This window comes from Canis lupus, chromosome 3 (assembly GCF_048164855.1).
Source record: "Canis lupus baileyi chromosome 3, mCanLup2.hap1, whole genome shotgun sequence".
In the NCBI taxonomy this organism is placed as follows: Eukaryota; Metazoa; Chordata; class Mammalia; order Carnivora; family Canidae; genus Canis; species Canis lupus.
Genome location: NC_132840.1, coordinates 36,434,642 through 36,448,907, shown reverse-complemented (window position 1 = coordinate 36,448,907; position 14,266 = coordinate 36,434,642). Strand labels below are relative to the sequence as shown.

The 14,266-nt window shown below is 44.9% G+C and overlaps 1 protein-coding gene across 1 annotated transcript in view; it reads left to right on the top strand.

The window, feature by feature from the left end:
- The first annotated feature begins 1,344 nt into the window (after positions 1-1,344).
- The window catches only part of C8B (complement C8 beta chain), a 38,495-nt gene continuing 25,573 nt past the window's right edge, over positions 1,345-14,266 (top strand). Inside the window, exons 1-4 of the mRNA XM_072820393.1 lie at positions 1,345-1,535; positions 8,182-8,338; positions 11,488-11,629; positions 13,586-13,727. Coding sequence (XP_072676494.1) covers positions 1,444-1,535; positions 8,182-8,338; positions 11,488-11,629; positions 13,586-13,727 — 533 coding nt within the window. The 5' untranslated portion in view covers positions 1,345-1,443. The remainder of the gene's footprint in view (positions 1,536-8,181; positions 8,339-11,487; positions 11,630-13,585; positions 13,728-14,266) is intronic.

Here is a 14,266-nt window from a genome sequence, read left to right as displayed (position 1 = left end):
TAGCAGTACCAGCCACCTGCTTCACTTCCCAGAGAGGTCAGCGAAGCTCTCTGTTTCCCCCTAGCTACAGTGAAGTTCGACGTAAGTTATATAGGAACACCACCGCATATTTGGATAATTATTCTCTTATAGTTAGCATTTTTATAATGCCTACTTGTGAAACATTTTCATATCTAGTATCCCATCTGACTCTCTCAACTCTGCCAAGTAAGCATGGTCCTCCACATTTTACAGATGAGGAAAGAGAGTCAGAGAGAGTCAATAAAAATAGATCAGTTTACTCATAGAGAGAGCACATAGAATGTGCCAGGCACTCTTCAAAGCGTTTTAGGGGCGCCTGGGTGGCTCAATCAGTTAAGCATCTGCCTTTGGCTCAGATCATGATCCCAGGGTCCTGGGATCGAGCCCTGCATCAGGATCCCTTGCTCAGTGGGGAGCCTGCTTCTCCCTCTCCCTCTGTGCACTCTCTCTCTCAAGTAAATAAATAAAATCTTTAAAAAAAAAAAAAGAAAATTAAAAAAACAAAGTGTTTTAAATATTGAAACTTATTTAAATTTCACAACAACCTGTGAGTTGGGTACTATTATTCTTCTTGTTTTATAGATGGGGTAAGTCAAGCTCGGAGAGGTTAATGATTTGCCGTGGGCCACACAGCTAGTGAAACATACCAAGAGAACTGGAACTCAGGTAGATAGGCTCTAGAGCTCTACGGCCTCTCGTCAACTTGCTCAAAGTCACAGAGCTAGAAAGAGACAAAATGCAAAGCTTGGCTGGACTTCCCACCCTGCCTTCCACGTCGCAGTAACAGCTCACATATCTGAGTGTTTAACATGGGCCCGTTCGACTCACTTTACTTCTGTTATTCTACTTAAGCCTCACCGCTTTGCATTTGAGGAAACTGAGGCTTCGATGTAAAGTAACTTGCCCAGGTCAGCTGGGGTGGCTCAGAGGTTTAGTGCTGCCTTCCGCCCAGGGCGTGATCCTGGAGACCCGGGATCGAGTCCCATGTCAGGCTCCCTGCATGGAGCCTGCTTCTGTCTCTGCTTGTGCCTCTCTCTCTCTCTCTGCGTGTCTTATGAATAAATAAATAAAATCTTTAAAAAAATAAAATAAAGTAACTTGCCAAAGGTGACAAAGCGAGCAAGTGGCAGAGAAAGGATTTGAACCCAGGCAGTCTGGACATCGAGCCCCTCATCCTCACTAACAGCTTGTCCTTTTGGCTGCCTCTTTCTTGTGTAGAACTTTCCATTGTTCTCCCTGGTGTCCAGAGTCATAGGTAAGTTTCTGTCCGTACAAAGTCTAAGGGGTTTCCGGTCACTGTTGATTTTTTGTTTACTTTGCTGACCTGTTTGCTCTATGGGGACAGAAGCTGACAGCAGTGCTCCCTGCGTGGACCTTTCATGGACCTAGGAGCCTCGGCAGAAGCTCGGTCTCATACTGAAAATGAAGACATCTCGGCCGCAGGGGTGGAGGGCACTGGCAGAGCTGATTCTTCTCTGTGCTGCTCTGGGCTGCCTCAGTTTACCTGGCTCCAGGTAAGTGACGGTCACACATGATTCCCCAGTCAATCATGTGACAGGGAGTATAAAGCCACAGAGTGCTGACCGCCTCTTTGTTGAGTGCCTATTGAATAAGGAACATCTCTTGAAGCAGTTTGCATGCATTTGATAAAATATCAACAACTCCCTTGAAATTATTGTGGAACCAAGCATCTGACTTCAACAAAAGTGCCCAGAAGAAACTGACATGTTTGAATGTATTTTGTCACGCTGAGAAGAATAGGATACTTATTCTGTGTTCTGAACAAAGCCCCGGTGTGATTCTTTATGCAAAAGAAGGTTTGTTGTGTATGGAAAAAAGAGCCAATTCACATCAATGATTTTAATTTATGGGAGGGACTCACTCTATCTGCTCATCAATCCAAACTCTTTGGGTTCTCAGGTGCTCTTGCTCACCCACTGGCGTTCTCTCTCTCTCTCTCTCTCTCTCTCTCTCGCTCTCTCTCATACACACATACACACACACTCCATATGTTCTCAGCAGATAAATGCTAATTGATTTATTTCATCATTTTGTTAACAGGATATAAAACAGGCTAAAGAAATTATCTGAGTGAAAGCTCAAACTTGAGCTTCAGTGAGACAAGTGCCAGTGACTTGGCAATTGGGGCATCCTCTCTACATGAAAAGTCCCTACCATGAATGCTGAAGCACTCAGGTGTCCCAGGCCACCTTGTGAGCAACCCTCTGGGAGGAAGGACTGTTAGTGCTATTCCTTTTGTTCATTCCATAAATGTTTCCTGAGCACAACCTCCCACTTACCGTGAGGAGCACCAGTACCCATTGGACACACGCCTTGGTCTCAGCTCTGTTTAGCACTCAGCTGTCACTGGGCACTGTCCCTAAGACCAGGACGGTGAGTGCTCACTACGCATTGCGCACTCAACAAATAGTAACTATTATGATTGTCAAGAATCTCAACTTGGCCCCAAGAAGAACCAAGGTTACCAAGGCCTTCCTTAGGTGCACACACTCTGTATACACAGAGAAGGGTTATGGACCCGAGGAAATGTGTCTGGAATGGAGGTTTGAAGGGGCTCATAGCAACCCTGCCCACAGCAGTGACCCCTGCATGATACAGAGATGAGTAAGCCACAGAGAGCTTGTGTTCTCATGGAGAAAGCCAGCACGTGAGCACACTCTATGTGTACTGCTGCAAGAGAAGATACAGGGACAGGTGGGAACCAAGAGAGGGAGTGACCAGCTCTACTGGGCATGCAGGGTATGTGGGAAGGCTTCTAGAAGACAGGGTACTCACACTGAATCTTTATATATGAATAGGTGTTGTCAAACGGCCAAGGCAGTGGAGGGAGCTCCAGGCAGAGGAAGCACCACAGACAAAGACATGGAAGTAGGACAAACCTGGTGTGTCCCTGAAGCTTCAAATCTATTTCAGGAGGCCTTGAGCACAGGCCACAGTGGAGTGCCACCAAAGTGGGAGTGAGCAGGGTCAGAGCAGAGAGGACCAAGAACACTGGGGTGCTGGCTAAGGAGCTTGACTCTTACCCTCCCAGGCAATAGGGAGCCATTGAAGAGTTCTAAGCCAAGGAGCAACATGATCATATTTATACATTAGAAGGTTCACTCTGACGTAGGAAGCGGAGGTAGGAGAGGGTAAGTAGAGGCCCTGTTCAACCCTCCAGCCATGTCCAGAGGTGGATATTAATCTCATACTTACACGGTGTAGAGTAGCAAAATGATCCTCAAAGAGAGGAGGAGATTCACTCACTCTGTCAGTCTCAAACCAGGTGTGGTGCTCGGCCCCTCCCCGTGATTTCCACCGGGCAGCCCTGCAAGCAGCAGGTATTTGAATTCCATGTCAAGCGTGGAAGAACAGGCTTCAGTTCTGAAACAGGAGAAGCTGAGACCTCCCTCCTGTTAGCTGAGAACGGTTTCTTGTCTTGAGTTCTTCTTATAATCAAGCCAGATGAACTCATCACACTGTCACCAGACCGGTGGCTTATTTATTGCCACTCTGTGCCAGGCACTGAGCTACATGAGCTCTCATCCCTCACGGTTATCTGGGGTACGTGCTGTTGTTTACAGTGTAACCGAGAGGAAAAGAAACTAAGATTGAGAGATAATGTCATTGTCACAAGGCTACTTACTTCATATGTAACAGAATATGGATTCAGATCCAAGACTTTTTCTGGTTCCAGAGCTCCTGTGTAACCCTGCACCATTCTACCTCTCAAGTGCATTATCCCCTCTCGTTGTGTATCTGACCTACTGGACCTCCATGCCCCTTCTCTGTCCCTGGGCCACACATTTGTTGCCTTGAAAGGTTGCTTTAAATTTCACGCCTACAATGGCAACTGACAGGGAAAGGAGAAATTGAAAATCTGCCACCCAGAGGCTGCCCCTTCTAGCAAAGAGAAAGGATGCTGGTTGCAGAGGGGATGCAGCTGCCTAACAAATTGTGTGTGACAAGAAAGTTGTTGTGTCAGGACATTTCTACAGAAAGCCAAAATATATTGACATACCGCATCTATATAAGCTGATGGCTTGCAATTTACTGCTGACCTAATCCTGCCTTACTCGGTGGATCCATCTTTATTTTGATCAGAAACTCCTGTTAGAAAGAGAGTAAGAGACAGGGACCCAGTGAAATATGTCCTGATGTTGGCAGTAGCTTTCCACACACCTCGAGGAAAGGCACATCCCTGCCATTCCTTATGTAGAGAGATATGTTCCAAGAACCTGTAGCAGGGTGTTTATTGTAGTATTATTTGCAATGGAAAAACAGTGGGAATATGTAAATGTCCTTCAAAAAAGAAAAAGAATAAATCGAATGCAATTTATGTCCTCTGATGGGATATCTAGGTAAAGATCTCTTTATGAACAAACGAGCATTGGGCTCAGACATAGAGATTGACAAAAGCAATTTACACAATGAGATGTACAGTAAGAGTAAAGCATACAAAAACAGTGTTCTATGTCACACATATGGATAGATACATAAAAATATTTAAAGGATTCAAGGATATGTGTAAATTCCTAACAATAGTTCCCTATGAAAAGGAGGAGAAGGAAATGGAACTGGGACTGGTATCACACGCAGATGAGAAATGTATAGGGTTATTCATTTTTATTTAAAAAAAGAAAGACTAGAGGCACCTGGGTGGCTCAGTTGGTTAAGCATCCAACTCTTGATTTTGGCTCAGGTCATGATCTCAGGGTTGTGGGATGGAGCCCTCACATTGGGCTCAGCTCATCAGAGTCTGCTCAGGATTTTCCCTTTCCCTCTCCCTCTGCCACTCCTCTGCTCATGCTCTCTCTTTCTCTCTCCAATAATGAATGAATGAATGAATGAATGAATGAATGAGAGACACTTGAAGGAAATATACCAAAATGTTAATAATTGCCAATCCTGTGTTGTGAGTACATGAGTGTTTATTACTTTATTTTCTGTACTTCTCTGGGCATGTTTAAGTTTTCAACATTAAAAACATACAGAGGATTTTTTTTAAAAAAGATTTTATTTATTTATTCATGAGAGACACAGAGAGAGAGAGGGGCAGAGACACAGGCAGAGGGAGAAGCAGGCTCCATGCAGGGAGCCCGATGTGGGACTCGATCCCAGGACTCCAGGATCATACCCTGGGCCGAAGGCAGGCTCTAAACCGTTGAGCCACCCAGGCATCCCCCATACAGAGGATTTTGAGTGACAGAGTCAATTCAGCGAGTCAAAAGTCCATCTAGTTTATTTCTGTAAAAATCCATAGGTGTGAGAGCCGTTAGCTATATCCCTACACAGAGGCCAGGATTTAAAGATGCGACTTAGTGCCAGCCTTTCTTTCAGATTTGCGTTTTGTAGGGCTAATAAACCACACACATCCCAACTGCTATAATTTACAAACATACTATTTACGCAGCTGATTACTTCATTATATTGCCACCTCCATAATGAAAATGGGGCACAAAAATGAGACATCCGGTGGCTCTAACTACTTTTTACCAAGTTCCTTCTGTAAATGATCATCTTGCCTATTAACAGGCTTTCAAATCTTAGAGAGGAAAATAATTGTGACTCTGAATAGTGTGTGTGTGTGTGTGTGTGTGTGCACTCCTGTTACTTATCCACCCCGTCTCAATTGTGGCCCAGAATTGGGTTGATCATTGCTGAAAACACAATGTAACTGTTTCTGAGTTGAAACAGGAAGAAGGTACCCTGCCGAGCTGTCAAATATATACTTAGGAGAAGCCGAATCACAGACAGTATTGTTTTGTCAAACCTGGGCAAATTAGTAGATAAGAGCACATTCTGAGCCCCCCCACTGGTGTGCAGCATCCTGCCTCAAGTAACCATTTTAAAGCATCCACCTGTGGTTTCCAGGAGAGTCTTTGACCTTTCGTTAAAGATCCAACTTTACTAGGCAATTGATTTTTGCTGGTCTCTGGGGCGGTTGTGGAGATGGATTTCACTGTAGTTAATATTATACTCTTTTTAGGACTTTTGCCAAGTGAGAATGTATTGTTAATGACCTTGTCTGGAGTGATGTACTATGTATTTGAGTCAGTGGAAGCTCTGTGATGCTCTCCCTAATGACTCAATCTTGGACGCAAGGAGGGAAGAAGCGTTGCACGGAGAAGGAGGGCACCGGTAGAGTGGATGCTGGCCTGGTTCCCGGTTTGGGGAAACGGTTGCAGAGGTTCTAGAGTCCAACAGACCTCAGCTAAGACCCTCAGACCACCGCGAACCAGCTGTATGACTCTCAGGCATTTCCCTCATCTATCCAAGCGGCAGTGTCTTCTCACATTGCTGTGGGGACTCCGTGAGATAGCACAGGTCAAACTCCGTGCTCGCGTCTTGACACGTCCTGGGTGCTCAGCAAATCTGTTTCCTTTCTCATCTCTCGTGTCTTGGAAAGGAACACAGATGACAAAGATCTTACAGTGTTATATGCTCTCCGATGGAAGAAAAGCAAAATCTTAATAATACACCCATCATGTTACACGTAGGGAAACTGGAGGCCTAGACAGATTCAGTGACACGTTCATTTATTCATTCTACGGAATGACCCACTGAGTGCCAGGAACTCAACAAAAAGGGTTCCCTTACTTTCTGGGCGTATTTCAGGTCTCACATCACTTGACTGCTCCGCAGATGTGACACTGCCTGTCTCCCCACCACCCACCCTGGCCTCACCTATGCCCCCACCCACTGCCCTCTGCTGCCTGTGCTCAGGACTGGCAGGGCACCAACCTTTCTTGGTCTGCGGGTGGTAGTGATGTTCCGCAAGGACTTACCCTTGGCCTTTGTCTCCTCTCAAGAACAGTCTCATCTTCTTCCATAGCTTTGCACGATCAGATCCATATCTCTTGTGAAAATCTCTCTTCTGAGTGTGAACCCCACGTAGGAACCAATTGCTGAATACTCTATACAGGTGTTCCATGAGCACCTGGAACTCAGCATGTCCCAACCACATCTTCCCCGACAAGCCCTTTTGCTCCTAAACAGGAAACAAGCATCGGCTCGAACCCCTTCCTCTCTAATGCCTTCCTATTCCACCTGCGCAGTGCCTCATATACCTGTCCTCCCCAAGTGCTCTCCCCCAGACGCTGCCATGGTTCAAGCTCGCATCACTCGTTGGTGCTACTGCCAAGAGGCTCTTACCTGCTTGTCCCACGTCCAGGCTTTCCCCACCCCTGCCCAGGCTCCATACTGTAGCCCCTAAAAAGCAAAGCTCTGGCCATGGGGCCTGCATGCTTAAAAACTTTGCCTAATGGATAAAGTCCCAAAGAGCTAAGATAGGAGATCTGGTTCTCTTTTCCCATTCTAAAACAAACTGAGAGTTCCAGAAGGCAGAGCCTGTGTTCTCTATGTGCCTGTGTCCCTGTAGCTCAGTACCCTGAATGTTGTTTGTTCTCAGCCAATGTTTCATGGACTCTTAACATGATAGGGTGCCTTAAAGACCATCTAGTCCAGGGGTGTCTGGATGGCGCAGTTGATATGCATCCAACTCTTGATTTGGGCTCAGGTCATGATCTCCGGGTAGTGGGATCAAGCCTGGCATTGGACTCTGTACTGGGCATGGAGCCTGCTTAAGAGTCGCTCTCTCTGTCTCCCTCTGCCCCTCTCCCCTTCAAAAAATAAAAATAAAAAAACAAAACAAAAAACAAAATACCATCTAGTTCAAACCTCTCCTTTCCTACAGCATAACACAAGACCCGCAGAGAGGGGGGATTTGCTTAAAGTCCTCTATCCAGCTGTGGTTGTATTACCTGCATATCTATAGCAGTTTAGAGTTTATAAAGTGCTTTCATATGTGCTTTCTTAGTTAATCATAGAAAAAACCTTGTGGGATATCTATAGTTCTCCCGTTATATAGATGAGAAAAAGTGGAACTCACACAGGTAGAAAAAGCACCCCAAGATCCCCCAACTGCTGATCTTCTGCTCTGAGCTCAGTACTCTTTCAACCATAGCTAGCCAAAATGTAAAGCACTTAGGACTGTTCAGTAACTGTTTGCTGGATGACTTAACCTATACTTGAATTATAAACTACTAGCCTCACATAATTGAGCAAATATATATTTACTGAGTGGGTGGGAGGGATGGTTGCATGTATACTTAATTCCCTTCTGACACTTGACTGTGTTTTCTCATGATGATCCTGTAGAAGTGAAAGGCCACAATCTCTTGAGTCAAACGCAGTCAATGAGAGCCTTGCCAAGAGCAGACAAACACGGAGTGTGGATGTCACGCTGATGCCTATTGATTGTGAACTGTCCAGCTGGTCCTCCTGGACCATGTGTGATCCCTGTCAGAAGAAAAGGGTAAGTACTCTGGCCTGGGGGGAGCTGTAAGCTTCAAGAAGCCCTAGCTCTCAGCGAGATTGGCTGGGGCAGTGCTGACAGTGACTGGCACATGGTAGGACCTCGATAAATATTGGCTTATTTAATTCATGAATTCTGTTCCTCTGTGCTTCCAAGTAGTAGATCCTTTCTTCGACCTTCCAGTTATTTTCCTAGCATATCTCTCCTGGCTCTTGTTAACAGCTTCCTTCTCTGACTTACTGCCTCCAACTTTGCTATCTCAATGCATCTTCATTGTGCAACCAGAGGAGCTATCAAAAATGCAAGTCTGGCCTGTCTTTTCCCAGCTTGAAACCATTTGAAGTCTACACATGGCCCTTAGGCTCAAATCCAGACTCATGACATTCATGGCCTCCAGAACATAGACCTGGATGACATCTCCATAAAACGTCCCCTGCTCCAGCACACAGAACACTTGACTCTCTCTGACCACTTCTCATGCCCTCTCTGCCTTTATTCATGCTGTTTCCTCAGGCTGGAGTGACCTTCCCCATGTCCATCACTGGCTAACACATACTCATGATTTGAAATTCTTATAAGCCACCTCTCTGAGCCTCTCCTTGACTTCTCAGCCATATGCTCAGTTAGATAGGCCATCTCTGAGCTGTAATAGCTCTGTATTCTTCCTGTCACTTACTTTCCCTTAATTGTTTACCTTTATGTTAAATGGTGAGCTGTTGAAGGTTTATTCAGTTCTGTATAGAATTCGGTGCAGTTAAATTTCTGGAACATAATGGGTGCTCCATAAATGTATATTGTTTGATTTCATGATATTTTATGACACCTCTGTAAGAAAGGGAAGACAGTTGTGACACTTTCCGTGAGGCAGATGAGTAAAACAGACTCAGAACGGGTGGTTTGTCACATTCACCTGGTAGCAAATAACAGGCCTTGAACTCAGCCTTCTGGCTTCTTGCATGGTGTTTTCCCATAAAACAACCTCACAACAACAAATAAACCACGTGGTCTTTGCAGTATTTGTTATTCAGGTTCCCTTGTCCTAAGAGAGCTGACCCAGGATCCCAGCTGTGGGCAGAGCAGGTGTGTCAGAGAAGAGAGAACAATCGCCATTTCCCCAACTCCTCAGGACATCAAAGCATCCATGGGCTAAGACCCTAATGAGGTTGTGAAAGTGAGCCCAGGACAGTTAACTGGAGCTTTGTGAAGATTCAAGCTGGATCATTCCATTCCCAAAGTGAGCTTTATTGCTGAAGTTATCAACATCAATCCAATTATCTGTATAATTGCTTCATCTGCCCCATAAACCAGGAAGACTCAGTGCGAGTCAGCCAGCCAGCCAGCCAGAGCTCTTCACTCGGAGCTTGTTACGCGCTTGCCCTCAGTGGACATCATCACTCTCTGCAGGGTCACTGGCTGGGAGTATCAAAACCTTCCTACTGGCATTTCGAGATGTCTCTTTTCATCATTTCCACGTTCCTCAAACCCATTTTGTCTTTGGAGCCTGGGGCTGGTCATCTAGCATATTCTTTGCAGACCTCATCTCTGTCCTGCCAGTCTCAGCCTTCCAAGAAGAAAGACCCTCTGGAAGTGCAAAAGAGCATGGGTGAATGGTTGTCTGTATTTGGGGGTGGGGCAGGATTTCCAGACACTATCCAACATGGTTAGCTAACAACATGGTTGGTTACCATGGCATTCTTCAAAGGGGCTGCTACCTTGGTTTGTATCCTTTTGTTGCACCAGATTCTTACCTACAACTAAGATTTGGAAGCCACCAACTCTGATTACTTTCTCCTGGGAATTATTTCTCATTGCCTCATAGTAAAATGCTGAACCTAACCTAACTGAGGTCTGGGAGACCCCGCGTTACCTGTCCCTGGCTATATCTCCCTCCACCCGTGGCCATCTGCCCTCTTGTACCCTTCTCTCCAGCCATGAGTAATTTCTTTTTGCATTCTGAAACAAGGCACACTCTAGTCTCTCAGGTTTGGTATAGCAGTTTTCTCCATCCAGATTATTCTTCTCTACCCTCCTCATGCCACCTCTTCCTGTTTGCCTGATATCTCTACTCTCTTTGCATCTCTGAGTTTGCATCAGGGATGCCCCTAACAGTTTAAGGAGCAGTCTGTCTTTCCTTATCACACTGTGTTGTCACTGGCTGGTGCTTACCATCACCACCACCACCATCTGTGACAACCTCTTTGAGAGCATGCTAGAGGCCAGGACCATGATTAAAACCAAATAAATAAGCAGTTACGGAATGAACAGGTCCCAGGGTGAAAGGTACAACATAGGCAATATAATCAAGGATATTATAATAGCGTTGCATGGTGACAGATGGTAGTTACACTTGTGGTGAGCATGATGTAATGTATAGAGTTGTGGAATTACTGTGTTATGCACTTGAAACTAATGTAACATTGTCAACTGTACTTCAGTAAAAAAGAAAATACAAACAAGCATAAACACCTACCTTTTCAACATTGGGTGGCTCAATTAATGTTCTAGAAATTCAGTATTTTTGGAATAAACAAACAGGAAGTTAGAGAAATATTGACTGCTAAAAATTATTAATAATAATAAAGAAAAATAAGTATAAGAAATTGTGTGCCAGCTACGTACCAGACAACATAATTTGATTTCACATATAAATCATATATGTAATTGAAACTCGGTAACTGTGTGTTTAGGTAATTCATTGCCCCTACTCTATAGATTTAACAAAATGAGATCACAGAGGTTAAGTAACTTGCCAACATCACATAACTACAAAGTATCAGAGTCAGGTGCCCCTGCTTTTTCATTTATAAGATACTAAGTAAACAAGAACCCACTTGAATCAACCCACTGGAGTAATCAAGCTGAGAGATTGTGGTTTTGTATTATTGAACTGGCTATGTCTACTCACCCTATTGAACTGGTCTACTCACCCTTTGACTCTGAAGCCAGGGTTTTTCTCCCATTCAGCAAATCTTTATTGATCACTGGAGCTGCAGAGATCAAAGGCAAGGTCTCTGCCCTCAGAGAGCTCACAGTCTAGTTCAAACAGGCAAGCCAACAGCCAATTGCAACATGGACCCCGGAGTGTACCCCTCAGTTCCTGAGGTCCCCGAGCCTCTGCCCCTGGTTCACCTTGCTCCTCTCTGCCATAGTACAGACATGCCTCCTTGCTCCGGCCCTCTCAGTTCTATGGGGAACCGTGTAACTTCTCTGACAAGGAAGTTGAAGACTGTGTTACCAGCAGACCATGCAGAAGCCAAGTGCGATGTGAAGGCTTTGTGTGCGCACAGACAGGTATAAAGGGATGCAGGAGTGGGAGGGGAAATCTAGCAAATGAAGTGATGAGACCTAATGATGGGGGGGACTGGCCATAGCTTAGTGCTCAAGGTCAGGGTCATATGTCAGGCTGGGAGGCCTCCTTGTCCTCCTTGATCTCTCTTTACATGTATTATTTCACAAAAACAGCCCTATAGAGTAGGTGTTAATATTATCTCCACTGAATGAATGAAGAAATTGAGACTTGGGGAAGTTACTTGCCCAACATCATACAGCAGGTAAGTAGAAGAGCTGCGGCGAGAAATTTGGGATGCAAATTACATTCACTGACGTGAAGGACACCAAAAGAACGTGTGCTGGAATCAGGAATCCTGAGTCAAGTCTCATTTTGACTTTGTGACCTAGGAGAAGTCACTTAATCTTTCTGCATGTTGGTCCTCTCAACAAAATTGAAAGTGATGTTAGTACTTTACAAGCGTGCTCTAAGCATTAAGTGGCACAATGGATATGAATATTCTTTGCAGCGCTGCCTCTCTCAGAGGCTTGGGGCTCAGTACAGCTTGGGGCTCAGTACCTACAATGGTTACACAGGTGGTTAGATCATTTATCTCTGAACAGTTTTTGCAGAGATAGTTCTTGACTTTTGCATTTCTGCATAACCAAGTATAGCATGGCCCCTAATATGTGATATAGTCAGTAAAATTTTTTGGTTAAAGGAAGTAAAGGAGAAAAAGGACAGATGGATGGACAGAGGGAAGGAAATAAATAATCATCTGCTGCAGAACTAAGTCAACACTTGTCTTTCCAACTCATTCATCTTATGAATTCAAGCAAACCTGTGCCTATTTCTCAAAGTCTGCCACAGAACTCCGAGTATTTTGACCCAAACTATCTAGATGGTTGTTGCAACTCTCTACAGTCACTTTACTCATGTGGACTGTGCTTCAGGATTTTTCAGGAAAGAGTTAGAGATTTTTAGAGGAATTTCTAGGGCTTATTGCAAATGCAGGATTCTATGTAATAAATCTGAAAGACTTTTACGGTGTGTCCATGGACTCATTATGGCCAGTGTTCCATGATTCTGACCAGAGTCATAATGGTTATTCAGGCAGGCTTTAGTTTAAGTGCCTTGTAAGAAATGTTTGAAGACCAGATTGATATTCTTCTACTATTAATATTGGTTATAAATGATCAGACACACCTAAAGAAACAGGGTCACCTGTCTTACAGGCTTTATCCCCCAAGAATATGTAAATAAGAAAGGGAGTCAAGTCAGGGGGGTAAGACATTTAAAGGAAGCAAAAGTGCTGCAAATCTTGAATATATAGTCCAAATACTTTTAAAGCTTAAAAATAATCTAAATGGCTATGGTGTTGAAGTTGGTGTTGCTCAGTGGGAAGAATTTGTGATTAGAAATCCATAGTTTCCAATCCTGTTGCAAATATTTACCAGCCATGGGCATTTGGCCTACCCAAACAGTAATTAGAGGAATGACTCTTATCTAGCACTTACCATGAGCCACTACCATTCCATTTATTCATTTAAACCCCCCAACAAGGGGGGGCGGTTAAGAATGGATGACCTCCCTATTTTACAAATGAGCAAACTGAGGCAGGGAGGTCAGGTAACCTGTGGAAGGTCACACAGGTAGCAATGTGCAGGACCCTGCAGGACCCTAGCCAGCCTCAGGGAGAGAAGTCTAGACTTCCCTCCTGTCTGGCCACTTTGATCCTGCCCACACACTTTCCCTTTCCCCATCCTTAATAATCTCCCCTCCAAGTGCATTGGGAAATGCAATACTGGCTTCTTGGGGGGAAGAATGTTAATGCCCTACTGACCCACCCTGATACATGAGGACTAATCAAAGTGGCATGAAAGACCCAGGAGCATGTCTGGCCATAGTTGGTGCTCATCCCATGTTTGTTCCCCTCTTGGCAGCCATGTGACTATAGGTAACACTCTTTCTCCTTACAGGGAGGTGTGTAAACCGCAGACTTCTCTGCAATGGGGACAATGACTGTGGAGACCAGTCTGATGAAGCGAACTGTAGGAGGATTTATAAAAAATGTCAGCATGAAATGGAACAGTACTGGGCAATCGGCCGTCTGGCCAGTGGGTAAGTCACTGTCTTTCTGCCGTATAGATAGGAAGGCACAAAATCAAATGTCAGTCTGCTTGAGAGGAAGGGAGCTGATTTTGGCAGAGTTGCTCCTTTCTACCTTTCTGAAAAAAGATTATGGTGTAAGTGGATGCTTGTAGCCGCTCTCTGAAGAAGGCTCCAGGGAGCTCCAGGGACATGTCTTGAGGAGAGGTACAGGCCACACAGAGGGCTGGGCTAGGAACACTAGGGACAGAGCTGTGTGGAGACCATCCAGGCTTCACCCTGGGGCTGGGCGGGGGAGAATGTTTATTTAACACCTGTTATGTGACTGTGTTAGGTGCTTTCTAAGCATCACCTCCAAATCCTATTGACAGCTTTCAGGGGAGGTTTTAATCTGCTTCTGTATATCTAGGCCCCAACATAGGGCCTGGCCCAGAGGTTAGGCTCCTAAGTTGTTAGTGAAGAAATGGATTTCCAAGATGGGTCTGCAGTCTGTATTTCAAGCTTCTGGGGATCTCTGAGTTGCTCTAATCCTCTAGAGAGATCAGAGGAGT